General features: G+C 49.7%; 1 protein-coding gene across 11 annotated transcripts; it reads left to right on the top strand.

Moving 5' to 3' along the window:
- Positions 1 to 2,107: 2,107 nt before the first annotated feature.
- Traf2 (Tnf receptor-associated factor 2) lies at positions 2,108 to 26,789 on the top strand. 11 transcript variants are annotated; one of them, XM_087652518.1, is made up of 11 exons: positions 2,108 to 2,188; positions 8,378 to 8,594; positions 10,245 to 10,323; positions 10,607 to 10,705; positions 16,657 to 16,818; positions 18,502 to 18,573; positions 19,197 to 19,271; positions 21,437 to 21,709; positions 22,063 to 22,240; positions 25,175 to 25,323; positions 26,033 to 26,789. In XM_087652518.1, the coding sequence occupies exons 2-11, from the start codon at positions 8,407 to 8,409 to the stop codon at positions 26,249 to 26,251; spliced, it is 1,494 nt and encodes a 497-aa protein (XP_087508644.1). In that variant the 5' UTR covers positions 2,108 to 2,188; positions 8,378 to 8,406; the 3' UTR covers positions 26,252 to 26,789.

The following is a 26,789-nucleotide window of genomic DNA, read 5'->3' as shown; positions in this document are numbered from 1 at the left end:
GTCCTGGATGATGTCATTAACTTCAAGTACAGGCCAAAGGAATGCATCACTAAGTAGGTTGGGTCAAGGTGTGGTCCAGCCCATCACTGACCTATCATTGTCTCAGCAACACTAGCCTGCAAGATGGCCCCAAGTTACACATCTCTTCCCAGGAGACAAGTTTCTCCCTTGGTTGGCCCAAGGTTTCAGCCTTCTTTCTCCTGAGACTCCTGGAGAATAATTCAGTTTCCTGGGGTACATTGTTTCAAGAGTCTGTTTGCCACAGAGAAGAACATAAGTATCTCTTAAAGTCAGGTGCAGAATGAATGCAGGCAAGACACAGTGGGTAGAGTGCAGAGGTGTTCATCCTTAGACACTAACTTAACAGCTACAAACATTGGGATGCTATCCTGAGTTGCATGCTGGGGTTGGATACACCTGATGCAGAAGATGATGAGGTCAAAATACTTTGTGTGTGTGTGTGTGTGTGTGTGTGTGTGTGTGTGGTGTTGTGAATACTGTGGCATGTGTGTAGTGTATGTGATGTCTAGAAATATGTCAGCAGTTTTACACACACACATACACACACACACACACACACACACACACACACACACACACACACACATGCTCACACACACTGCTTCTTTTTGCAGGGAGAGATGGCCCAGGAGTTAAGAGCTCTTGCAGAGATCTGAAGTTTGGTTCCCAGCTCACAAGAGCCTATAACTCTTGCTCTAAGAGATACAATAGCCTCTTTGTATGGAATCCCTGGACACTTTACTCACGTGCACAGACATACCTACTCATCAATAAAATATTTTTAAAAATAATTTTTAAAAGGACTGCAGGGATGAGACTAGACAATTGTCAGAAGTGTGCCAATCTACATGGTTAGGTAGACTTAAGTCTCCAAACATACGCTTTTCTGGAGGACATTTGCCTGTCCAAGTGGTTGAAGGTGCTAGTTTAAAAACCTTTTTATTAGCCAGGCAGTGGTAGCACATGCCTTTAACTATGCCTAGCACATGCCTAGAACTCTGGAGCCAGAGGCAGGTAGACCTCTGTGAGTTTGAGGCCAGCCTGGTCTATGAAGGGAATCCAGAATAGCCAGGGATACACAGAGAAACCCTGCTTCAAAATACCAAACCAAAAAAACCCCTTTCTATTGGTTGTTTGTGCATTTCATTTACATCATGCACCCCAATCCCACTAATCTCCCCCTCCCTTTGTACCTGCCTTTCATCCTTGCAACCTCTCCCACAACAGAGGGGAAAAAAATCTCATCGCGGAAGCTGTAGTATGTCATGTCACAGTGTGTCCCATATATACCCTTTTGTCCACACTTCTTTGCTTGCAAACATTCATAGCAATGTTAATTCTTTAAAGTTTTTTTTTTTTTTCGGAGCTGAGGACCGAACCCGGGGCCTTGCACTTGCTAGGCAAGCACTCTACCACTGAGTTAAAATCCCCAACCCCAACTGTTTGTTTTTTTTTTCTGTTTAAGTTTTTTTTTTTTTTTAAAGATTTATTTAATGAGTACACTGTAGCTGTCCTCAGACACACCAGAAGAGGGCATCGGATCCCACCACAGATGGTTGTGAGCCACCATGTGGTTGCTGGGATTTGAACTCAGGACCTCTGGAAGAGCAGCCAGTGCTCTTAACCTCTGAGCCATCTCTCCAGCCCTCTGTTTAAGTTTTAAAATTACATTTATTCGTCTATTTGTGTGTGTTATTAAACAATGTATAAGTCACTGCTTTCCTTCCACTGTGTGGACCCAGAGATCGAACTCGAGTTACATTTGTTGGCAAAAAATACTCACTGACGTCCACGAGCACCAAGTAACAGAGCGACCGCAACTGTCCCAGGAGGGCCTATACAAATCAGGAGTGGCTCAAGCTAGCTAGGCTAGAAAGCCGGCGCCACGTTGACCAATCACCGCTCTCTGCGGTTCTCTGCTCACTTCTGATAGGTTCCTGCTTCAGTCTGTCAGCGGGCAAGATTCAAGGCGGCCTATTTGACAAATCGACGCCCGCTGCTGCTCCCTGTGAGCTCCTGGTAGGCTCCGGCGTCTGTCCGTCAGACGGGGCGGGCCGCGACAGCGGGGGTGGTCCCAGCCGGCACTGAGTTCCGGGCGCGCGAAGACCGTTGGGTGAGGCGGCGCGGATCTAAGAGGGGGTCGATTCTCAGCGGCGGCCGGGCCCGGGTCAGGCACCGGGTGGGAGTGGCGATTGGGGTTAGATGCGGGGCCGCCGCCGTCTGGGTGAGGTGGGTGGGTAGACTTTTCGGAGCGGCGGAGCCGGAAACTGAAAGTCGCGGGAGGGGGGGGGGCCGGAAAAGTTCGCGACGTCCGCAGCGGTGCGTGGCAGCGCGCCTACCGCTGTGGCTCGGGGTCACGGCATTACGGTCTATGCCCGGATCTCGGTCCGGGATAGCGGCTGTGGAGCGCACGATCCCCACTTGTGCTTTTCTGGTCTTGAGCGAACACCTGATCTCCCAGGCCACTTTTATAACTCACTTAGGCTTTTTGGATTGTGCAGTTAAATTTGGTCTGACACCCCCCAGTACTCAGGCGTCGCCTTTTCTGATTCTGACACCTGGCTACGCAAACCACGGACACCACCTCCCCGATAAGGCATCTTCCCTGTTGGGGGCTTACCTTCCCTGTCCTGATTTATTCTTTCAGATCTCATCTTTCTGCCCCTCAGAATCTCTGTTTCTCGGGAAACTATCTTGTTTTTGTAAAGCAGCCTGGGCCCAAACTCACACAGATCTGCCTGCCCCTGCCTATCGAGTGCTGGGATTAAAGGCCTGCGCCACCACCACCCTGGAAGCTATCTTGATTGGCTTGTGTCTGGGTGTGGAGTCTGATCCCCGGGTCCTTTCCTTCTTGATGCCTGCCTAGTGGAGGTTGGACCTAGTGTATATTTCTCGGGATTGATATGAAGCTCCAAGTAGGTGGTAAGGACATGAGATTGATTAGAACTCACAGGCATACTCCCTAAAACTGGAGAAACAAACTTTCAGCTCCTTGGACACAGTGCAAGGTCATTATTATCTTGCCTGCAACTCACTTATCTTGGAAGTCCTGGCTACCATTCCCCGGGAGAAGTCACAGTTGGCTTGCCAACTGCCTGTGTGACTGACAGAGAAAGGTGGTATTTAGTGACCCAAAGTTACTGTTATCAGGTGGAGGCCCCAAGCAATCCCAAATTGATGTTTAAGACTTTTTAAAATTTACTTTATTACTGCGTACTTACAGATTTATAAGTACTTGAATTTTAAACAAAAACTGAAGGGGGGTTCTTTATCAAGCCTTGTGTGTACAAGTCTGAGTGCTGTCTGCAGTAGTGTCTCTGGTCTGAACTGGTGGCTCCTTCCCTACCCAACAGGTCTGTGAGGTGTTTATCTATTGGCTCTTTGCCTGGGACCCCCTAGTCTACCTGGACTGACTATCCTCTGACAATACAGGCTCTCTGGAACTCTGCTACTCTTCTCCCATTTGCTAGTCACCATGGGGCAGGGCTTTGTCCTCAGGGTCCTTAGGAGTATCTACACTACCTCCACACACCTGAGCGAGGGCCGTGTGCCTTCATAGCCTAGTCTTACTGGGCTGCAGCACATTGAGCGCTTTCAGTCAGAGCTTGCTGGTAATCTCTGGGCTGTGGTTCCTCCAGCACCCATGAAGTAGCAGCAGACTGGACTGCACAGTGGAAATGGCAGCAGTCAACTTGGAGAAAACTTCCAAGAAGGAAGTGCTTCCTGCCTGTCATCTCACTACTGTTCTGAGCATTGGTTTGGGGTTTCCTTCTTGACAGTGGGATGTCAGGCCCCCACTTCCCATGTGGTTGCTACATGAATTGTCAGTGTAGCTTGGCAGGTGGGTTCCATGGGGTGGGAGCTTTTACAGGCTTGGACAAGATGACCTGGAAAAAGAAAAGAAAATTGTCCATAGATTCTCAGATTACGCCAAAGATGACCCCATGCAACCTCAAGGCTTATGCTGGGCATCTGTCCTCCCTGTGCACTGGCGCTGCTCCCTTTACACAGTGGGTGGAGGCCACCCGGATGCCACACTGGGTATCCATCCCATAATTGTGGTGTGCTTGCCCTGTTCATGTGCGTGGAGGAGGAGACCCAGTGGCTGCTGCACCCGGGACCTGGGACCCAGGTGGGCGGTAGGATCGGTATTTCGGCAGGTTGTAATTTCAGCGCATGGGGACGGTAAACTTGAGCAATAAAGGATGGGACCTGGGCATGTGTCGGGGTTGGGGTGCTTGGTTTAGAGGTGAGTTTGTGACAGGCTGGACAGTTGTGTTACACAAAGGAATTTTGTGCTGTTTACTACTGTGCACCCATGCCAGCTGGTCATTGATGTAGCCACAGACGCCAGTGAAGGGCCCAGGGTGGAGAGCTACAGAAGTTGACATTCCTCCTTCCGCTTTCTAGCTCTGTACTCCTTGCCTTCTGATGGCCGGTTCCTGGGAGTAAGGCATTAGCAGGATGGGCACCGTACAGACCTGTAAAGAACGGCTGGGAGCAGGGACAGGGAAGACAGGTGGAGCTGGGCAGTTTTAGCTTCCATGACTAGAGCTGCTGAGTAGGCCCAGACTTCATGCCGTGGTAGGTCCTTCTGACTCCCAGGAGGCCACGGTGACAGCAAGGAAGCTATGCAGTCAGGGCTGTGCTGGAGTGTAGAGGTTCTAACAGAGCCCTGGCGTGGGAGGGGGGAACGGGCAGACAGATGGACGGACGGACAGAAAAGAAGAGGAGAGATTTAAATTCCAGCCTGTCAGGCATGTGAGATTGAAGCAGAAGAGATTGCTAAGGGACATATCTGGGAGGATAGATGTGGCGTTTAAAGTCCTGCTGTGGGTGTGACCCTTTTTAAATGAAAGGTTTACTTACAGTTATTTTTTATATTTTGTGCTTGTCTGTATGATGTCTGTACACCATGTGAGTGCAGTGTCTGCAGAGGCTACATGAGGACATTGGATCCCCTGAAACTAGTTACAGCTGGATTGTTGACCACCATTGTGTGTGCTGGCTGCTGCGCCATCTCTCCAGCCCTACATTTTCTGTTACTTAGATTACTTTGCTCTTTGGCAGTTGTGTGTATAAGTGCCTTCTGATTACTGGTGCCCCTATGCAGGTCAGTATTCCTGAGAAGACCTGGCCTGCATTCATGTCTCCTTGGAGTTGTTTCTTGCCGTCTGGGGTTCGACATGGCGCCTCACTGAGTTGCTCAGGCTGCCCATAAGCGCCTTGGCTCTGGTGAATTACCCCCCTCTCCCCACAAAGCATAAATGTGATGCCAGGGGATCCATCCATCCACCCCAGAGATGAGGACAGAGCCTGCCCTCCTGACCAGGGCTACTCACCCTGTTGGGCGCTTAGAGCAGATGCAAGCTATATATGTGCTCCATGAGCTTGGACGCAGGGCCATGTAATTATATATGAGGACAGTGACTGACTGTGGGGATGTGCCCCCGTGTCCTGCAGGTGAGACACCCAGCACAGCCTTGTCTTGGTGCTTTCATCACTGTGCAGGTCCCCTTTCAGGAGTCAGCCTTAGACAAGGATGAGCCCCTTCTGCAAAGGGTACCTCCATGAGTGTATGGGGTCACTGTGCTGCTGTTTAGTGGTTCCCAGGGGTGAACAGGAGGAGAGGCCATGCTGTTTGTGGTGCAGAAGTTATGTGTACTTGTCTTAGCTCTCAAGAGTATGGAGTTAAAATGCTTTCTGCTGTGCTCTCCAGTAGATTACCCCATTTTAGGGAACAGGTGAAGTTTTTCTTTGAGACACACAGCAGTTCCGTGTGAGCTCTGCAGGCTGCTGGGCTCCGTCCAGGTAGGACTGACTCTCGCTTTTACATTCAACACCCTCGGCCAAGGGTGGTTCACAGAAACCAGCACAAACAGCAGAAACCAGACGCTAGTTCCAAGCATCTGCAAAACATTTGTTAAATGAAAAGAAGGTGGCAGGTGACAGCTGTTCCCAGCACATCATGAACGGTGTGGGATTGGTTTAACGTGTAATCAGAGTCAGAGTGCCCTGAAGGAAGTAAGCTGCTTGTCAGTAACAGTTGTCTTGGTAACCAAACGCTGCTCTGAAAGGCCACATTGCTGTTTATTCAGTCATGTGCTGTTGGTGCTTGGGGCTCTGATCTCTTGGGGCTCTGAGCACCTGATTAAGATGATGGAAGACGTAGGGCTGCAGTGTTTGGGAGCACAAGGAAGGCGCGGGTCAAGGGGCAGGAGTCAGGGCATAGTCAGTGTAGGAGTTGTGTTGTTCTTCTGAGTGTGGCAAGATGATGGAAGACGTAGGGCTGCAGTGTTTGGGAGCACAAGGAAGGCGCGGGTCAAGGGGCAGGAGTCAGGGCATAGTCAGTGTAGGAGTTGTGTTGTTCTTCTGAGTGTGGCTCTACACTGTGGGCAGTGGTGTTTAGGTGTGCACAACAGAGGGCAGGGTGTCCGTCAGAGGAAGCAGGATTGGCAGGGTTGGCCAAGGGTTGGGTGTAGAGTGGACTCAGAACCTATGGGCTTGATGAGTCCTTAGGGCAGGGAGGAGGGAGGTCCAGCCTTGGCAGACTGGCCAGTCACTCATTTTTGCAGGCCAGTACCTAGAGCCAAGTGATTCACTGGCAGCAGACCCACAGCCTTTTTCTACACCTTAGCTTTCCACCAGTGATTTGCTGGACCGGGCCTTGTTCTGCTAGGGTGTGAATGCCCTAAGGCTTTGAGGGACATCAAGACAGCAGAGCAGGCAGGTCAGTGGGGCCAACGAGGTTTAAAGGAGGCAGCAGGGCCCTGTCCAGCAGTTGTGCAGGCATGTTCCTGGAGCCAGGGAATTGCTCTGGAACTTAGGGTTCTGGTAGGTGATTTGTTAACTGAGTGAAATGTGACTGGTGTTTTGCTGGGAAGAGGACTCTGGGGATGTTGCTGCTTATGGCTTCCTTGCCCTCAGCACATGTCAAATGCCAGATACTTCACATTCTGTAAAGCTCAGGACACATAGCCCGCTTCTTCCTCAAGCTCGGCTGAGACTGAACCTCTGCTTCACAGCTACGACCCTGGGAGGTCATGTCCATCCCCCAACCCACATCCCCAGATGCCTCCTTGTCTCACAGGGACTAGCCTGCTCTTTTGTGAGAACCAGCTGTATCCCCACAGCCCTCAAAGGCTCTGAGGAACCCTGGTTGGCAGAAAGTACGGTTAGCACCTTTAGGCTGCCTTGGAGGTGGAAGTACAAAAAGGTTGTCACCGGGAAATGGTATTCTCCAGATGGGAGCGGCCATTGGAAGGCCTAGAGGTACCATGCTGCTGCCTTAGGTACTCCAGGCCTCTCCACACCTGACTCAGCTCAAATAGACTCTTCCTGGGTCCTGAGTGTGAGGGCTCCCTGAGAGCTACTTGAGAAAATTGGTAAGGGGAAAGCCCGCTTGCTGTGTAATTACTCTGGGAGTTGAGAGGGAGCCCAGTAGAGGTTTCTGTGCTAGCGGACGAAGGAGGAGCTTGGCATTGAAGAGCCTAAGTTGGTAGAAAAGGAAAAGAGGATGGACCAGGCAGAGGTGGCTCTTCTGGCTTGCAGGTTAGGTTGAGAGGATGCAGGACGAGTGGGCTCCAGTTGGCTTTGAGTGAAGCATCTTGGAGAGGATGGCAGGTGCAGGATCTAGATGACAGAGAGGCTCGCAGGCTGTGGGCTGTAGTGTGTGGAGAGGGTACCAGAGAGGGAGCACAGTGACCAGTGCCCTACTGGTTGAGTCTCATGCCCAGGCGAGGCCACCCCAGGGTGCTGTCTAGGACCTGCCCTGCTAGCCTACAGTATGCTTCAGAAACCATCCACCATCTTAAACCATGTTTACTGTGGAGACCAAGTGTAGGCTGGAAGACGCCAACTGTTGGTGTCAGCAGCAAGTGCCCCAGCCAGGATTGGCACCAGCAGGAAGGAAGCTCATGAATTAGTTATTGTAGATGCCACCAGGTCTGTCACCCTCGTGGACATCTCTCCCCACATCTGATCTCTGAAGGGTCCCAGAACTCTAAAATCCTGTCTTGAGATGCTCTTTCGAGATCAGTGTAGTGTAACGACCCAGGCACCTCATCAGGTGCCTGCCTTCTTCCTACAGAGCAGTGGTTGGTTCTCAGCCTGTGGGTCAAGACCCTTGGGGGTGAGACAACACTTCCACAGGGGTTGCCTAAGACCATCAGAAAATAGATGTTACACAGCAGCAGCAGCAAAGTTACAGTTGTGACATAGCAATGAAAGAATTGTATGGGGTCACCATAACATGAGGAACTGTATGAAAGGGAAAGGTTAAGAAGGTTGAGTGTACTGCTCTAGAGGACTGGTCTGATTGTGTGACGTGGTCTTTTTGTTTTGTTTTGTTTTTTAGGGCTTTGTGGTGCGTGGGTTATAACTCACATGGCTGCAGCCAGTGTGACTTCCCCTGGCTCCCTAGAACTGCTGCAGCCTGGCTTCTCCAAGACCCTTCTGGGGACAAGGTTAGAAGCCAAGTACCTGTGTTCAGCCTGCAGAAACATCCTGCGGAGGCCATTCCAGGCCCAGTGTGGGCACCGCTACTGCTCCTTCTGCCTGACCAGCATCCTCAGGTGTGCATGCCACTCTACTGAGCTGGGCAGGGACAGGTGGGGCTCTGAAGTCAGGTTGCAGTAGAATGGTTGCCAGTATAAATTCTCCATGGATTCTGGAGGCGTAGCCCAAATCAAAAATGTAGAATTTATTGTTTAAAAAACAATGATTGTTTCTGGGTGAGGTGGACATCCTTTAATTTCAGCACTTAGGAGGCAGAAGCAGGAGAACTCTGAGTTCAAGGTCATCCTGGTCTACAACTGAGTTCTAGGGCTAACTAAAAAAGAAAGAATGGAGAATTGATCATAGCAAGGTATGGTAGTCTCTGCCTCTCCCCCTTTCCCTCTCCTCCTCTCCCCTGTTCCCCCCCCCCCCCCCGCCCAAATTCTTGTGAAATAGAGACAGGAAGATCAGAAGTTCAGAGTTGTCCTTGCCAACCTCAGATCTGTCTCAAAAAATAACAACAGCCATCAGAGAGTTGACTCTGTGTGAAGGCACTCACTGCAAGCCTCACAGGCTGAGTTTGAACCCTGAGCTCCGCACTTAGTGAAGGAGAGAGCTGACTTGTCCTCTGATCTCCACCAACATACCTTCATACATATTTATACACACAGTAAAATTTTAAAATGTAACTAAAAAATTAAAAACAAAACACGGGCAGGGTAGATAAAAGTGCTTCCTGTGAAATCAAGACTTGAGTTTGGGGGTTGGGGAATTAGCTCAGTGGTAGAGCGCTTGCCTAGCAAGCGCAAGGCCCTGGGTTCGGTCCCCAGCTCCGAAAAAAAGAAAAGAAAAAAAAAAAAAAAAAAAAGACTTGAGTTTGGTCCTTTCCAGCCATGTAAAAACTTGGGAACTTGGGCATGGTAATGTGTAATTGGAATCACATCATATGCCTAGAGACAGAGGCAGAAGGGTTCCTGGGGCTCATTGTTTAGCCCAATCTGCACATTCTAGGTCCTGGTAAGAGTTCTATCTGCAAAAGGCGGATGGCACCTGAGGAGGAATACCTACATGTGGCCTCTAGCGCCCACATATACATGGTATATGTACCTGTATATTCTCTCCCCCACCCCCTTCTCTCTTAGACACACACACACACACACACACACACACACACACACACACACACACACACACAGAGGTTATCTATTGGAATACTGTTTTTGGACATATGAGATACATATAGCATTGTTGGTTTCATAGGCACTAGTGTGTTAGTGTGAGGATTATGGCTCCCTTAGGCTGTTCTGGGTGGGTAGATTGAACGTTTCACTGCCGCAGTGTGAAAGGGCAGCAGCAGTGCGTGTGGAGAAGCAAACACATCCACATTTTTCTGCCATGTATTTTGGAGGCTGGGGCCTACAGCCAAGGTTCAGTGACAAAGCACTTACCTGTCATTCATGAAACCTTAGCTTGATCCCTGACATCACAAATTCAACAAGAAAGGAGGAGATGGTTGGCCTTGCAAGTCTAGGCCCTGACACCCTTTTCCACATTGAGTCTTCTCATTTGTGAATGTTTATGATTTGTGAAGTTACATACTGTTTGATCAAAGATGAGACAAAGGAAGAAAGAGCAGTGTGGAACCAGGCTGTGGGCTGAGTAGACAGGGCTTGGGTTCCCTGAACAGGCATTTTAGAGGGACTCTGTGTTTCCTCTCTTCCCATCAGCTCTGGGCCTCAGAACTGTGCTGCCTGTGTTCACGAAGGCCTGTATGAAGAAGGCATTTCTATTTTAGAGAGCAGTTCGGTGAGTACACTGTATTGAGCTAAACATGTCAAAACGAATAGAACATGTTTGGCAGTTTTGTTCTGTAACCCTGGTAACAGTGAGAATTGGGAGCTGAAAGTGGCTCTTGATGACTCTTTACGGTTGGAGAGGTGGAGAGGCATGGGTTGACCCATCTGCCCCATGTGCTTGCTGGCGGGGAAGGGTGACCAGGTTGTTTTGGGTAGGATCTCTGGTCTAGGTGATGCTTCATAGACAGTAGGGTACTGGGAGCAGGTGTAACCTGAGGGCGTTCCTGTTCCAGGCCTTTCCAGATAACGCTGCCCGCAGAGAGGTGGAGAGCCTGCCAGCCGTCTGTCCCAATGATGGATGCACCTGGAAGGGGACCTTGAAAGAATACGAGGTAGACATTGTGTTTTGGCCGAGTCACCAGCCTTAAGAAATGATTTCTTTATGTTTATTTATATGCATTCGTGTTTTGCTTGCATGTATGTCTGTGCAAGGGTGTTGAACCCCTGGAACTCGAATTACAGCTATGAGCTGCCTACTGGGGATTGAGCTGGGTCCTCTGGAATGATCTCTCCAACCCTACAAAACAGTTCTCATAGACGCCATGTTCCACTCTTCCTAGAACTGGCCTGGCTAATGTATGTGGGAAAAGTTCCTCCTTAGAGCTGGGCATAGTGGCGTGTGCCTTTAACCCCAGCACTTGGGAGCCAGAGGCAGGTGAATCTCTGAGTTTGGGGCCAGCCTGGTCTACAGAGTGAGTTCCAGGACAGCCAGGGCTACACGGAGAAACCCTGTCTTGAAAAGAAAGGAAAACAGTAACTTTCCCTCTATCTGAGTATACCTGTGGTCCCCACACTTGGGAAGGTGAGACCAGAGAAGGCGGAGTCCAGGGAACTTGGTTTAGGTTTTGTTTTGTTCTGTTTTATTTGTTTAAAGAGTATTCTGTCAGAAACCTAAATAGTGCAGATAGGCCTGTCACTTCTTTCCATGTCTTAGTTTCCTGCCCTGCCCCAGAGGCACAGTAAAACTGGAGTACGTTATGTAAGAAGCTAGTGCCACGGTGGCCTTGGGAACACATGTTGCTTCTGCAGATTTTTAATTTTTTGCCAGAAACTGCAGCTTTTAAGCTTAGTAGGGTTCTGTGGTGTATATCATATCCACCAGGGCTATCTGGTTTTTAAAATTTTTTTAAAAAGATTTTATTTCTTTTTTTCTTTTTTTTCCTTTTTTCTTTTTTTCAGAGCTGGGGATCGAACCCAGGGCCTTGCGCTTGCTAGGCAAGTGCTCTACCGCTGAGCTAAATCCCCAACCCCCTATTTATTTTTTTATATGATGAATACACTGTAGCTGTCTTCAGACACACCAGAAGAAGGCATCAGATCCCATTACAGATGGTTGTGAGCCACCATGTGGTTGCTGGGATTTGAACTCAGGACCTCTGGAAGAGCAGTCGGTGCTCCTAACCGCTGAGCCTTCTCTCCAGCCCCAGGGCTTTCTTTATTGTTATTTCTTTATTGTTATTTTCTATTTCTTTTGAGTCATTCTTTCTATAGCCCTGGTTGTCCTGGAATTCAGAGATCCGCCTGCCTCTGCCTCCTGAGTTCTGGGATTAAAGGCATGCACCACCCTTCCTCACAGAGTTCTCTTGTGAATTGTGTTGACTCTGGAAGTTTGTTTGGTCACAGAAAGACATCTAAAAGGCCAGTAGACAGATGGTATGTGGGTGACGTCATTGTCATTAGTGATGTCAGTCATTAGTGTGAGCCTCATGTCACCTTTGGGCATCTTCAGTTAAACCTGCATTACAGAGGCCACATGGTTAGGCGACGCCATGTCAGACCACCAAGTTTCTCATTCCTCTTGTTGCTCCAGTCAACAACCTTCAAAGTTTTTGTTTCTGTTGGACATGGTGATGCACACCTATAATCCCTATTCCTAGAAGGCTGAGACAGGGGGACCATGAGTTCAAAGGTGGCCCAGACTGCTAATGAGGCCTTGTCTTTCCTATGCCCTGCCACTCGTGTCCAGCTACATGTCTGTCCCATGACGTGGTGACTGGTCATACTTTGTGATCTCAGGCCTTGGGTTTCATTTTTTAGCTGAGCAGTTTGGACTTCACTTGAGTGAACAAGAAACTCGGGTTTTTCTAGGACCTGATCGAGAGTTGTAGGCCATACTGTGTCTTTAAAGTGAAACGCTTAGTGCTGTCTGTGAGAGAGATGGCTCCTAGGGAAGTGAACTGCTCAGGGTATTGGGTGGATGCAGGAAATGTGGGTGTAGAGCATGGGGGCCTATATAACCTGTCTGCTCTTGAAGGTGTTTTGAGAGACCCCTGGGGCAGGCGAATAATTCTTCCCAGGCCTTTGTTAGGCTTAGATTCCTCTGAGATTTCTGGTGCCTCCGGTCCTGTGGTACTGGAGTCAGTGACTGTGTGGGCCTCTGACTGATGGCCAGGGACTGCAGCCAGGCCATGGGCTTGGTGCCATGTGGCTTTGTAGGCATGCAGGGCGGAAAGTCCCTGGCTGCGCCCTTTGAGAGCTCTGGAAAGTCCCTGAGATGAGTTGGGCTTGGTCACGTGGGAGGGTAGGCACAGCTCAGCCTTAGCTGATTTTATTGATAAAAACTTGTCACTGGTGGCAAATGTCACAAGCCAGGGCAGAAATCACTCCCTGTGTGTGCAGTCATTGCCACAGATAATCCTCTCTCCTGCCTGTAACACATCTCTCTATTTCTTAGCTTTAACTGGAAACTAAGATTGTAACTAAAACATTCCTTTTTACGGTTTGAATTATTTAAAATGTTTGGAAAGATAGGGGAAACCCTGCTTAACCTTTGGCTGTTTTCCTTTATGATGCTGTCTTTCATTCTGAAGATGGATTGAAAGCCGTATTAAAGTCTGTTGTCCTGAAGGCAAGGCCTGGGGCTGCATTAGGGAAAGCAAAGGCTGGCAGGTCTCTGTGAGTTTGAGACCAGCCTAGCTACAAATTCTGGGAGGCAGCTGACACTGGGGAAGGCAGGTGTGCCAGTCTGCATGGCCTCACCGTGGATTTGCTTTTTAACTGTATTTATTTATGTGTATTAGGGTTTTATCTGTGCTTCACATGCATACCTGGTGCCCAAAGAGGAACCAGAAGAGGGCACTGGAGTTGGCTGTGAGCCGTCAAGTGGGTGCTGGGGATTGAACCTGAGTCTGCTGCAAGAGCAACAAGTGCTTCTAACCACTGAGCTGTCTCTCCAGCCCATCATTATGTGTTTGTAAGAAATTCAGTTATGGTGCTAGACAGTTGGCTGTGTGGTTAAGAGCACTGACTGCTCTTGCAGAGGATCTGAGTTCAATTCCCATCAGTGGTGTGGCACTCAGAACTGTCTGCAGCTCAGTTCCAAAGGATCTTCTTGCCTCCCTGGGCACTGTGCACACATGGTACACAGTCAAATGTAGGCAAAACACTGTACATATAAAATAAAATAAAAATAAATAAATCTGAGCAGATCTCTTGTATCCCAGGACTTAGGAGGCAGAAGTAGGCTCAACTCTATGAGTTTGAGGCCAGTCTAGTCTACAGAGTGAATTCTAGACCAGCCAAAGTTATATAGTGAGACCCTTTCTCAACCTCACCCAGCCATCTCCCACTCCCCAAATTTCAGTTTTGATAACTATTTCTTTTGATTTTTTTTTTTTTTTCCGGAGCTGGGGACCGAACCCAGGGCCTTGCACTTGCTAGGCAAGTGCTCTACCACTGAGCTAAATCCCCAACCCCTTGATAACTATTTCTTAAGATGTTAAATTTGAATTCTGCTTGAATAAATGCTGATATATTTGGATCGTGTCTGCTAGAGGAGTTTGAGCTTTGTCCTTGCTGCCTGAGTGTGTTGTTACAAGTGTATCTTCTGTAGCCCTTCATGGTCAGGACCCGGGGACCAGCATCTATCCCCTGGTTTCCCCCAGGACCCATCTAAAAAAGCCAGATATTCCTCTAATCTCCAAGTTGGAGAAGCAGAGATGGGTATCTCTGGGATTTGGTAGCCCTCCAACATGGACTATTCAGTGACCTCTGGCTCAAGTCCTTTGCAGGTTCTGAGCTTAGCTGGAAATTTGAAGCAGCAGTGCAGATCATTGAACCCAGGGCCATGAACACACAAAGCACATACTCTCTCACTGAGCCGCACCTATCCCCGGATAGAGACATTTTATTGAAATTTGTCAGAATCCACGTTCTTAGGATGGGTTGCATAAGATCTGGTCTCAAAAACAGTATGAGAAATACACAGCAACTTTGAGCAGTGGACCGCGAGTGAAGTCAGTGCAGGCTCCTGGTGCCTACGAGACTTCTTTCTCTGGGCCCATGTTGGCCTTATGGATACTTCAAAGCAAACTGAAGCTGCTTTGTTGTTTGTTTTATTTATACTTTTAGTATAGAGGATTAAATCCAGGGTTTTGTGCATTCTAGGCTTTCTTCTACCGTATTAACACCTTTGTGTAGTGTGTGTGTGTGTGTGTGTGTGTGTGTGTGTGTGTGTGTGTTTCTGCACATGTGTGTCTGCATTTGGAGACTGGAGGTTAACCTTGGGTGTCGTTTCTCAGGAGCCATCTACTTTATTAAGATAGTTTCTTATTGGCCTAGAGTCCAGCAGTTAGTCTAGGACGCCTGGCTATCTTACATGAGGGGTCCCCTCCTATCTTTGTTTTCCCAGGATTGGAATCACAGGAGTACACTGCTGTATGTGGCTTTTTAAAATATGAGGTTTGGGGTCAGAACTCAGGTCAGAACGTTTGTGTGTCAGTTGTCAACTGAGCCACTTCTCAGCCCCAAGTCATAAGCAGCCTTTTAATTAAATTGTAGTGACTATTTTTGTGCACAAGTCTTAGCGTCTGTAAACTGTTACAGCATAGTAGCTTGAAACCCCTCTGTGCTCGTGAGTAACGAGTTGTTGCACACTCAGAGAGGTATGGGCCCATGGCACACAGAGCCACTTGGCTCGAGTGTTAGTGTGGCTGTCTGTGTCCTTGGGCGTCCTAGCTTAGGGGCTGCCAAGCACTTAGGCTGCATGTACTGCTTCTCTTTTTCCTGTCCGCAATCCCACCTCCTCCTAAGGATCTGACTGAAGGGTTCCTCACCCTCTGTCTTCTCAGAACAACCTTCCTCCAGAGCTGTTTGGAAACTCTGAGCAGCAAACTTTGATCTTTATGGCTTGCTGTTGGGTCTTCTCTGGACTACTCTAGACTGTGTCTCAGCCTCAGGAGCTTGCCCCGCCTATTAACCTCCTCCTAGACGTTTCTCCTCTTCTGTAGCTCGATCTGTGTCTTCTGCTTCTGAGCCTCTCTGTGAACTCAGTGAGATGAGCCGGGTATAGAGGGACTAGTGCTGTGCTGCACACACGCTTGCACGCGCGCGCGCTCGCTCTCTCTCGCTCTCTCTCTCTCATACCCATGAGTCCATAGCAAGAAACAGACAGTGGGGAAGGTTCCCGGGGGCTAAGGAGTCTCTCCATGGAGATGGAGTTGACATTTAGGAGACGGATATGCAGAGTGGAGGCTGCACAGCACCAAGTGCACTTCCTGTACTGACCTGTGCCTACTGTAGGGCATCCAGGCGTGCACCGTACACATCTTTAGTCCTAGCACTCAGGAGGCAGTGGGCAGATCACGGAGTTCAAGGCCAGCCTGGTCTATAGAGAGTTCTAGAACAGCCAGAGCTACATAGAGAAACCCTGTCACCTTCCACACCCCCCCCCAAAAAAAAAGTACAGGGAGGAAAACAAAAAGATAGCCAACAAATTGCTAATGCCATGTTCCTCTGGTGACCTGTGTGTTAGTGCTCTATTGCTGTGAAGAGACACCACGACCCAGGCAACTCTTAGAAAGGAAAACATCTACTTGGGAGCTTGCTCTTAATTGGGTGCTGTCATTGTGGGAAACGTTGTAGCATGCAGGCAGACATCTGTATCTTGATTCACAGGTAGCAGAAGGGAACAGTCTGTTACCCTGGGCGTAGCTTAAGCATAGGGGACTTCAAAGCCTGCCCCCAAAGTAACACCCTTCCTCCAACAAGGCCACACCTCACAATAGTGCCCCTCCCTACTGGCTAAGCGTTTGGCTGGGGTGCACTGGGTGTACAGTTGAAGAGTTGAGTGTCCTGGGGGTGGGGGCATCGCTCACCTAGAGGCCAGCTATAAATGGAGCACCTCAGTAAGAGTTGAGTGTCTTGGTTTCTGAAAATGGAGAGAGAATGCAGTGACCTGCGTGTCTACAGTGGCTTTGAGGAGGGCTATCTCCTTGGTGGGTGGGCTGGGCGCATGGTACAGCAAGCCTGCAGGGTATCTTCATGTACTTCCCTTTGTTGCCAGAGCTGCCACGAAGGACTGTGCCCATTCCTGCTGACTGAGTGCCCTGCGTGTAAAGGCCTGGTTCGCCTCAGCGAGAAGAAGCACCACACTGAGCAGGAATGCCCCAAAAGGAGCCTGAGCTGCCAGCACTGCAGGGCACCCTGTAGCCATGCAGACCTGGAGGTGCGCTGTGTGGGGCAGCCCAGGAGGCAGGGCATTGTCTACAACACAGGCATTCAGCTAGCATTTGCTGCCATGGTTGGCGTTTGCTTAACTTCATATTTGTCCCCATGATGCCATGGAGGTTAGAAGGTTCTTGGTGGAACTGGGTTTCAGTAGGTGATTAGTACTGACTTTAGTGATTTATAAAATACAAAAAATTCAGGAAAAGAGTTTTTAAAGAAGCTGTACAAATGGCTAGCAGTTGAGAATACTTGTTGTTCTTTCAGAGGACCTGGGTTCAGGTCATAGCACCCACAAGGCGGCTCACAATAGTCCATAGCACCAGTTCTAGGAGATCCAGTGCCCTTTTCTCTCTTCTGTGTGTACCAGGCAAAACACTCTGACACACACAAGATAAATACATCTAGAAGTATATACATGTATATTTTGAGACAGGTTCTTACTGGAACTTGATATGTAGACCAGGCTGGCCTTAAACTTAGAGATCCTGTGGCTCTGCTTCAGAAATGCTGGGATTAATGGCTTGTGCCACCATAAAGGGCTAAAAGAATTTTCAGGTGTTTTAGACCTGCATGTGGTGACTTGGTGCCCGTAATCCCAGTTCTCAAGAGACTGCGGCCAGCCTGGACTATGTAAGACCCTGTCATGTCTCCACTTCTCTCCAAATGACAAGAAAACTATGTCTTCTTTTAGAAAAGAGCACAGAAGCAGAGAAAACAGCGTTGTGGTTGAGTAGCTGTGGGTCGCTCCTCCAGACTGTTGATGAGCAGATCTGATTGGATATTGTGAGACAGGGTCTCATTTCGTCCACGGAGTTCAGGGTGCATTATTAGTAGCAGCCATCACTTGAACAGGGGCCTGAGATGGTCACCTTCCCCCCGAAGAAAGGCGTACTGTGGCTTTGGAGCAACAGAGGATGGGACTGAGCTCTCTGTCCCCTGTGAGGGCATGTGCCCAGTGGCCTAAAGAATTGTCATTTGACCCCACCCCTTAGATTATGTCACATGCCCACCCATAGTCCTGTGTTAGGGACCAAGCCTTCAACATGTAGATCGTTGGGGGATGCTCACAAGCCAGAGCGTATCTAAAATGTACTGTTGATTGTGTTGATGTTCTGGCTTGCCCACAGTCCCCCTGTGAGGAGGTAGGTAGCCTTTGCTCACTGTTGGAGTCGGGGACATCAGTATCTCTTTCTCAGCTGCCTACTGAATTTGCTCTCCACATCCTGGGTATTGGCACTGTGTTTTTCTCTTGTATGATATTGGATGTTGGATGCTCTGTAGTGGCTTATCAGGGCTCTCCTCAAGGAAGCTTGGCTGTGCCGCAGGGCAGAGTAAGACAGGATAGTCTAGTGCTAACAAAGTCCTGTACAGCCATTTTGATCTCTACATGAACCCTTTGTTCTAGTCATTGGTGTAAGATGATGGTGTTCCCTTTTCCCTATCTTTTTCATGTTTCCTGGAGGCTACAGAGAAAGGAGTTCCTAAGTCTGAATTTGTAGGGTGCCTATAGGCTCTCACTCGGGGTTAAACACAACTTTCAGAGAGAGTTAGAGGAACCATGAGCACATGGGGCTTCTCCTAGGTGCGGGCTGCTATCTTCAGTATTTCCTGTCTCCCCTCCTCCTCTACTACCCTGCCCTGGTGTTGGCATCCCCAGCTAATGCTCCCATTTCTCTTTAAGCTACACTACGAGGTCTGCCCCAAGTTTCCCTTAACCTGTGATGGCTGTGGCAAGAAGATCTCTCAGGAGAAGGTAAAGCCTTTCCTTCCATTGGGTGGACTGGTTTATGACCAGAAGCAGCAAAGTGAGGTTTATGTGCTATTGCTAGGATGGGCATGTTCTTGGGCACGGTGGCTTATCCACCAATATTCATTTGAATTTTTTTGTTGTTCAATTGTTTTGAGATGGGGTCCTACTTTTAAAAGCCCTGAGTGCCTAGAACCTGCTATGTAGACCAGGCTGGCCTGGAACTTAACAACGTATAGCTAAGGATAGATAACCTTGAACTCCTGATCCTTCTGCCTCCAATTGCGGAGTGCTAGGATTATAGGCACACCCATAATCCTGGTTTATATTGCTACTGTTGGGCAAGTTCCTTTTTGGGGAGGTGTAGTGTGGGGTTGGAATTCAGGGCTTCAAAGCTTTCTCCCATTGAGCTAGACAGTGACAGAAATACATCTCTCACCACAAAGAAATAAGGGGGTTTACTTTTGAGTTGAGTACAAATGACCATGGCCCAAGGACATAGATTTAGTTGCCCCAAATAAAATAAATTAGCTGAGTTTCTCTGTGTGCGCGTGTGTGCGCGCGCGCGCTCGTGCACACGCGCATGGTGCATGGCAGCCCTTGGTAACCTCGTCCTCCTTGCCCTCCAGCTTCAGGACCATGTCAGAACGTGCAGTAAGTGCCGGGTCCTCTGCAGGTTCCACGCCATCGGCTGCTCGGAGCTGGTAAGCACGGCTCTGCTCTTGGGGACTGGGCGGCTGTGGGTCTTTCCCTTGTGATAGGCTCTGGCTCTGGCTCCTCCTAGGTTCTTCTCCCTCTCTGTTATCCCTCCTGGCTGTCTCTTAGCACCCCTTCTTCCTACCCTCAGGTGCCTGCCCAGGTGCCCTCTTGTAAGCTAAAAACATGCAAATATCTGTGCTCCTGGCACCTCTTTCCTCCCGGGATACCTAGTGGAGTGTCCCTCGGTCTTCTCTTTCCTTACTGTTTACCTCCTCCCATCTTTCCCATGGAAGGAACACACTGATTGCTCAGCTGCCCTAACTAAAGACCCAGAGGTCTGGCAGCTCCCTCTTGTCTCTTATTTCACATGCATACTGACAAATCCTTAGCTGTTGGCAGATGGATCCTGTCCCTCCAACTGTTGTCTTGTCACCTCATCATCTCCTGCCTGGACACAGGCTTTATGTATTAGCCTGTCTTGCCCCTTCATTTTCACCCTGTCACAGGCTATTTCTTTGTTTGTTGTCCCTCTTTCTTTGTACAGTGGGAGTCCCCATGTCCCTTCATGACACGTGAACATGTGCTGGTCCACAGAGGGCCTATAGGATGTGAGCATTCAGGGTAAGAGGAGGAGGCAGATTGAGGATGCGCTGTCTGCGGTGCCTCTGCTCCCTTGTATCGCGTGGTGGGGATAGTGACAACCTCCATTCCAGGGCAGCTGAGCTCCCTGCAGAAGGCAGTTTAGAAGCTACCAGGGACTGGGCTGCTGTCCCCTTGATCCTGGGATCTGTGTCAGCTCAGGGGAGTTCCAGGTCATCTCTGACATCGTTTGTAGGAACCTTGCTGGGGAAGCCACTAAGCCAACTAGGGCCTGCCCATGGAGGTGCAGGTGCCTGCTTATGCCTCCCCATGCCCCAGGCGTCCCCCAGGCGACTATGCCTCCCACTGGGAACACAGATGCCACGCTTTCTTGTTACTTACATTTTGAGTGTGTTTTTGTAAAATTAGTTTATTTTGTTATGATTTTTAATTTTCTAATTACATTTTTGGGTGTTTGTATATGTAAGCCATGGCAGCGTGCACATGAAACCAGAAGACAGCTTTGAGAGTTGGTTCTGTCCTTCCAGCTTACGGGTCCCCGGGACTAAACTCAGCCATCAGACCTGGAGGCAGCACATTCACACGCCAAGCCTTCTCACCAGCCCTAGTTTTGTTTTAGGTTGGATTTGGTTTGTAATTGACAGATTCTCACTATGTAGCCCAGGCTGCCCTTGTACTCCTAGAAACTCATCTGTCTGCCTTCTGAGTGCTGGGATTAGAAGCATTTGCCATTGTACCATCTTTCTTAATTAGCATATAGTCTAATGGTGGTAGAGTAATTTTGAAATATAATATCTCTTTTTTTAATTTCTTTTCTTTTCTTTTTTTTTTTTTTTTTCTGGAGCTGAGGACCGAACCCAGGGCCTTGTGCTTGCAAGGCAATCGCTTTACCACTGAGCTAAATCCCCAACCCCGAAATATAATATCTTAAAATGCTCGTGTGGTGACTCACTTGGCAGGTAGAGGCAGGCTGATTTTCTTAGTTCAAGGTCAGCCTGGTCTAGGACAGTCTGGCCTCACAGAGAAACCCTGTCTTAAAAAGCAGAACAGGGCTGGAGAGATGGCTCTGAGGTTGAGAGCACTGACTGCTCTTCCAGAGGTCCTGAGTTCAATTTCCAGCAACCACATGGTGGCTCACAACCATCTGTAATGGGATCTGACGCCCTCTTCTGGTGTCTGAAGACAGCTACAGTGGACTCATATACATAAAATAAATAAATTTTTTAAAAAAAGCAAAACAAACAAAAGCAAGGTTGAAAGTACTTAGCTGCGTCTTAATTACTTTCTGTTGCTGTGTAAAGACACCATGACCAAGAGAACTTCTATAAGACAGAAGTTACTTGGGATTTAACGGTTTTAGAAGGTTAGAATCTGTGACCATCATGGTGGACAGCATGGCAGCAGGCAGGTAGTGCTGGAGCAGTAGCTGAGAGCTCATATCCTGAGGTGACAACCACATGTCCCACTGGACCTTTGTCCTTCATTCAGCACAGTGTGGCCCACGGTGCTGCGCTGTCCAGGCTGGGTCTGTGCAAACGCCATTCCAACAGCTGCCTGTCCTGCCCCACAGGTGGAGACTGAGGACCTGCAGGACCACGAGCTGCAGCGTCTACGGGAACATCTGGCCCTACTGCTGAGCTCGTTCCTGGAGTCCCAAGCCTCACAGAACCAGGTGGGGCCAGAGCTGTTACAGCGGTGCCAGATTTTGGAGCAGAAGATAGCCACCTTTGAGAACATTGTCTGCGTTTTGAACCGGGAGGTAGAGAGGGTAGCAGTGACTGCAGAGGCTTGTAGCCGGCAGCACCGTCTGGACCAGGACAAGATTGAGGCCCTAAGCAACAAGGTTTGTACTTAGCTAGGTCTTTGGAGTCTGGGCAATGTCGAACCCTTACACTGATGTCTTGGGCTCTGGCCGTCTGTTTTCTGATTCTCCTACTTTACTCTGTGAGGTTCAGTTAGAGCGTTGGATGGGCTAGCAACTGAAAGCTCTTTTTGGCCTAGGAGGGCACAGCATCAGTCACGGCACTAGGCTGGAGCTGTGAAGCTCCCGGGTACATGTATGTCCAGAGCCTTCCATGTGTACTTGGAACATTTTCCTAACACGGGACAGAAAAGACTCCAGAGGCTAGCAGTGGGGGAGGGGAGCTCAGGGCCCACAGCATATGACGTCAGAGTTAAGTGGTCTATGCTCTGCAGGTGCAGCAGCTGGAGAGGAGCATCGGCCTCAAGGACCTGGCCATGGCTGACCTGGAGCAGAAGGTCTCAGAGTTGGAGGTGTCCACCTATGATGGGGTCTTCATCTGGAAGATCTCCGACTTCGCCAGAAAACGTCAGGAAGCCATCGCTGGCCGGACACCTGCTATCTTCTCCCCAGGTGCTGTCTGTGGTCCTCCCATTTGTTCCAGAGCCCTAGCTGGGGCAGGGAGGGCATGGAGCTCCCTAACTGGGGCAGGGCATGTGCTCAGCTGGCACCAGGGGGAGTTAGGCAGGAGGCTAACTAACCTACGGGTACAGGTTAGATGTGCAGTGTCCGCTCCTCGTTGCCTGCAGAAGAGCACGGTGCTTTGGAGTGATACTGGAAAACAGACCTTTGCAAACAGGGCCACAGCTTTGGGCTTGTCTGACTCCCGCCGACTGGATTGAGCATTGGTGTTTACTGTAAGCAGGAGTCCTGAGAATGCTCCTCATGCTCCTCAATGTCTACCTACAGGGTCCCTTGAGCTCCTCTAAGAGGGACTGCTGTGTGCTAGAGGTTGTGTGTGCCGTTGCCGGGAACGACTGCTTCTCTTGTACTGCCTGCTTTGCACTTCTTACTGCACCACTTTGGCTTCCTTTCTTTCCCCTGGGGTGCCCACAGATCACGTGAGGGCCCAGGCCTTGTCCCTTGTTAGTCTCTTCTTCCTGCTCAGTATTTAACTTCATAAGCATAGACATCTTGTGTCAGAAGGTGACCTGCACATCACTTATTTCTAGGCTTATTTTATAAAACTGTGTCTATAGTAGAGCTTCTTGGATCAAGCCTGAGCCCTTGGGAGACCCTCTCCTACTGCACTTGCCTTGACACTGGTGGTCCCTGCCCTTGTATGGGAAGTCTGAGCACTCCACTCATCTCTGTAGCGTATCTTCACAGTGGCTTCAACAAGGGCTAGCAGTAAACAAACCTGGAGACTAGGAGAACCAGTGTCTTAGGTGGGAACTCTTGGGCGGCCTGGGTGCCGGATACCATTTCTAGAGTTCGGTAGTCCATGTGGCACTACCCCCACCCCCACAGGTGATTTGGTAGATGTTAACCTGTGGGGTGTGCAGGCCCAAGTTAACTGAGTTCCACAGTGAGTCTGGTAAGGGTCCAGCATCAGGAGCCCAGGTCCCTTGCAGCAGTCTCCTGGGGCCATAGCCAGGCAAAAGCTGGTCTGCTTTAATATTGTTGGTGAGTCAGGTTCTGTGGTAGGCAAAGGTAGAGGAACAGGAAGGCAGGTTTTAACACTGTGTTTGCAGCCTTGCTGCAGAGGCTTAGAGCTCTGGAACATGAGTGGGAGCATGGGTTAGTCCTGCTGCATGGCTGAGAGCCGCTGGGAAAACCAGCCGACTGCTGTACTGTTGGCTTCCACTGAGAGGACAGACACACTTGTCCCAGCTTAGGTTCTGTCCAAGACTGACTGCTCTGCTTTTCACTTACTGCTGCGCATCGTGGCCCACAGCCTGTGGTGCAGAGCTGTCCACTTCTCAACTAGGAAGCGAGAAAGAGGGGTGCGATGAGTGGAGAATCACTGCCTTCTTCAAGCCACACCTTCCATGATGCAGGCACCTCTTAGGCCCCACACTAGAAAGTTGTACTGCCTGCCAGCCGCATCAGATGTTTAACAAGTGGGCATGGGGTGGGCATTGCAGACGAGTACTACAGAGTGTGCAATGGCAGGTACCTAGGGATGTTGGGGGTTGACACATGTGATTACTGAGGCTGACAATAGACCAATTTTATGTGGAGATGCTGGTATACATTTTGGAATCCAAATACTGAAAAACTTGCTGTCTAACTTTAGAGACAGGTCCTACCCCAGGGCAAGGAGAGCAGTTTGATTTTCTTTGGTATTTGTGTCCTGAGTTTCATTAGATGTACCTGACCAAGGGTGCTGCTCCCATGAGGTTACCACCCATCCACAGTGGCTCAGAGCATGCCCTCAAGGTGCTTAGGGATAGTGCGCCCCAGCCTTCGGTATTCCCTGACCCAGACAGCTTCACAACCAACTATTTACGCTTTGTTTGTACTTAATAGTAGGTATCGTATCGTATTGTTTGTTAGTTTTTGAAACAGGGTTTCATTGCAGCCCAAGGTGGACTCAGATTCATTATGAAGCCCAGGCTGAACTTGAACTCATGTTGGGAAGCTTGTGTTAACACATCCAGTTCTTGTCTTATGCAGTGTTAATCGTGTCCTGGCTGTTGTCTGTTACCTGTAAAACAGTGGCTTTCAACCTTCCCAATGCTGCAACTCTTCATTACGGTGTCTCATGTTACGCTGACCCCCAACCATACGGTTATTTTGTTGCTACTTCGTAACTGTAACTTTACTACAGTTGTGAGTCTTACTGTCCATATCTGACATGCACTTTCCTAAGGGGCCACAAGGTCTCACAAGTTGAGAGCCACTGCTATAGGAAGGTTGACTGTGCTGCTCTGAGTTTCTGCCCCTCAGATGCTTCTGCTGAGGCAGGGTTCCTGTGGCCTGGTTTCCATAGCTTTGATGAGGACCCCAACTACTAGGTTTTTGCCGCCATAGTTTTATAGTTTTACACTTTGTCACTGTGAGGTTATTGAAATTACCGGTTAGCTATTAGTTTAAAGGAGGGGCAGCAAGATGCCTGACTGGATTTATAAGCTCAGTCTCTGGAAGCCACATTGAAGATGGTAGAAGAGACCAGGCAGCGGTGCACAAAGAAGGCAGAAACCAGCCTGGCCTAGAGTGAGCTCCAGAACTATATAGACACCTGTCTCAAAACCAGGACAGAGAACTGGGAGGAGAGAAGCAGCTTACAGAGTCGTCTCCCCTTTGGCTCCCATACACACCCTGGCAGTGTCCACCTGAGTGCACATGCTAACCACTTGCCCGAAGGACTGAGGTTGGAGCCATCCTGAGCTTCATTGGCAAGAACTCCGGGGGGTGGAGGGGGTTGGGAGAAACCTTTTCTTGATACTTCCCAAGAGCTGAGTGATGGTGTATGCTTTCGTCTTTCTGAGGTGGGGGGGGGGGGGGGTATGGGGAGCAACTATGTCCTGCCCTGTCCTCACTGGAGCATCTCCACACCTCCAGCCTTCTTCACAAGCAGATATGGCTACAAGATGTGTCTCCGGGTCTACTTGAATGGCGACGGCACTGGGCGGGGAACTCATCTGTCTCTCTTCTTCGTGGTGATGAAAGGTCCCAATGATGCTCTCTTACAGTGGCCTTTTAATCAGAAGGTACAAAAGGCAGCCCCAGCATTCTGGGGGTCTCTGTGGGTGGCACTGGGTACAGTTTTCAAGTGGCCAGGTTCTCCAAGACAGTGTATGTGCCCGTGCATATTGGGCTGTGGTCCTGCAGTGGCTTCTCAGTGCTGAGTAGGACACCCGATTGACTTCATGACTTGCGTGTGTTTGAAAGTCTCCGGGGGAAGTATGCTTAAGGGAAGGCCACAGCCAGAGCCCCTCTGTCAGTATTCAAAACCAGGGCCTTCCTTAAGTAAGGAATTGAAACTCCAGAGACCGAGTACACTGAGCATGCTCTCTTCCCTTCACCAGTCAGGGCCCAGCTCTTTCCTCAGAAGCCAGTACAGGAAGCAGAGCAAGTGAGGAAGACTAGCAGGCCCCAAAATCCTGGCTAGTCTCTGATCAGACTCCCGTTCTGGGGCAAGCTTCAAGATCTCAGAAAAAAAGCAAAAGGAAAAGGAAAAACCCATCAGTAGATGGCCACTACAGAGATATAGCACATGGGAGTGCCGTGTATACCACTAAGCTCCCAGGTGCTGTGAGTATGCAGAGCCAGCGTGGACTGTGTTGTTTCTGGATGAGAAGCTGGATAAACTGGCCAGTGTATCGAGGCACACTGCTGGGAGAGGCAGGATAGGATTACTGTGGGGTTTTCAGGTGACTCATGAATACATTGTTCCCTCCCTGGATTGACTTCTCTCAGGTGACTTTGATGTTGCTGGACCATAACAACCGAGAGCATGTGATCGACGCATTCAGGCCTGATGTAACTTCGTCCTCCTTCCAGAGGCCTGTCAGTGACATGAATATCGCCAGTGGCTGCCCCCTCTTCTGCCCGGTGTCCAAGATAGAGGCCAAGAATTCCTACGTGCGGGATGACGCCATCTTCATCAAAGCTATTGTGGACCTGACAGGACTCTAGCCACCCTACTAAGAGCAGCAGCTCAGTGACGAGCTGTCACATTAGGCCAGCCAGGGCCTTCCCACACGAGGGTGGGCAGGTTTGGTGTGAATGCCGAATGCCGGGGAGGACCTCAGCCTAAAGCCAATCACCATCACACAGACAGGCAGGAAGGAGCCTCCAGTTGGTCCTCAACTGGTAAACTGAGTTGGAGGGTCAGCTGAGCTCAGGGTCCTGGGGGAACCAGCTGGGGATCTTCTCTTGCTGTATTTTCTGTCTGGGGAAGGGAGACACCCTTTGGTGGGGTACTCAGAAAGGGCCTCTCAAGAGAGAGCCTCAAGAGCTGCACCAGGAGCAAGAGTGATTGGCCTTCCCCAGCCCAGCCTTTGGGAAAGAGGCAGGGGCTGCCCAGGAAAGGCATGCGCCTGCAGAGTGCAGCCCAGGAGAGAAGCGCTCTGGGACATAGGCACGCACTGGAGCAGGGCCTGCCTGGGCTGCACAGCCCTGCCAGGTGGCCTGTATGGAGGAGAAGTGATTAAACTATTCAGATGTCTGCTGA

This window comes from Rattus norvegicus, chromosome 3, assembly GCF_021556685.1.
Source record: "Rattus norvegicus strain SHRSP/BbbUtx chromosome 3, alternate assembly SHRSP_T2T, whole genome shotgun sequence".
Taxonomy (NCBI): domain Eukaryota; kingdom Metazoa; phylum Chordata; class Mammalia; order Rodentia; family Muridae; genus Rattus; species Rattus norvegicus.
Note: the sequence above shows the minus strand (reverse complement) of the source record. Positions and strands in the feature narration are given on the sequence as shown.

Coding starts and splice junctions, on each gene's coding strand:
- Traf2 (XM_087652518.1), top strand. CDS start 8,407: ATGGCTGCAGCCAGTGTGACTTCCCCTGGCTCCCTAGAACTGCTGCAG. Junction 10,324..10,606: donor CTATTTTAGAGAGCAGTTCG/GTGAGTACACTG, acceptor TTCCTGTTCCAG/GCCTTTCCAGATAACGCTGC. Junction 19,272..21,436: donor CCATCGGCTGCTCGGAGCTG/GTAAGCACGGCT, acceptor CCTGCCCCACAG/GTGGAGACTGAGGACCTGCA.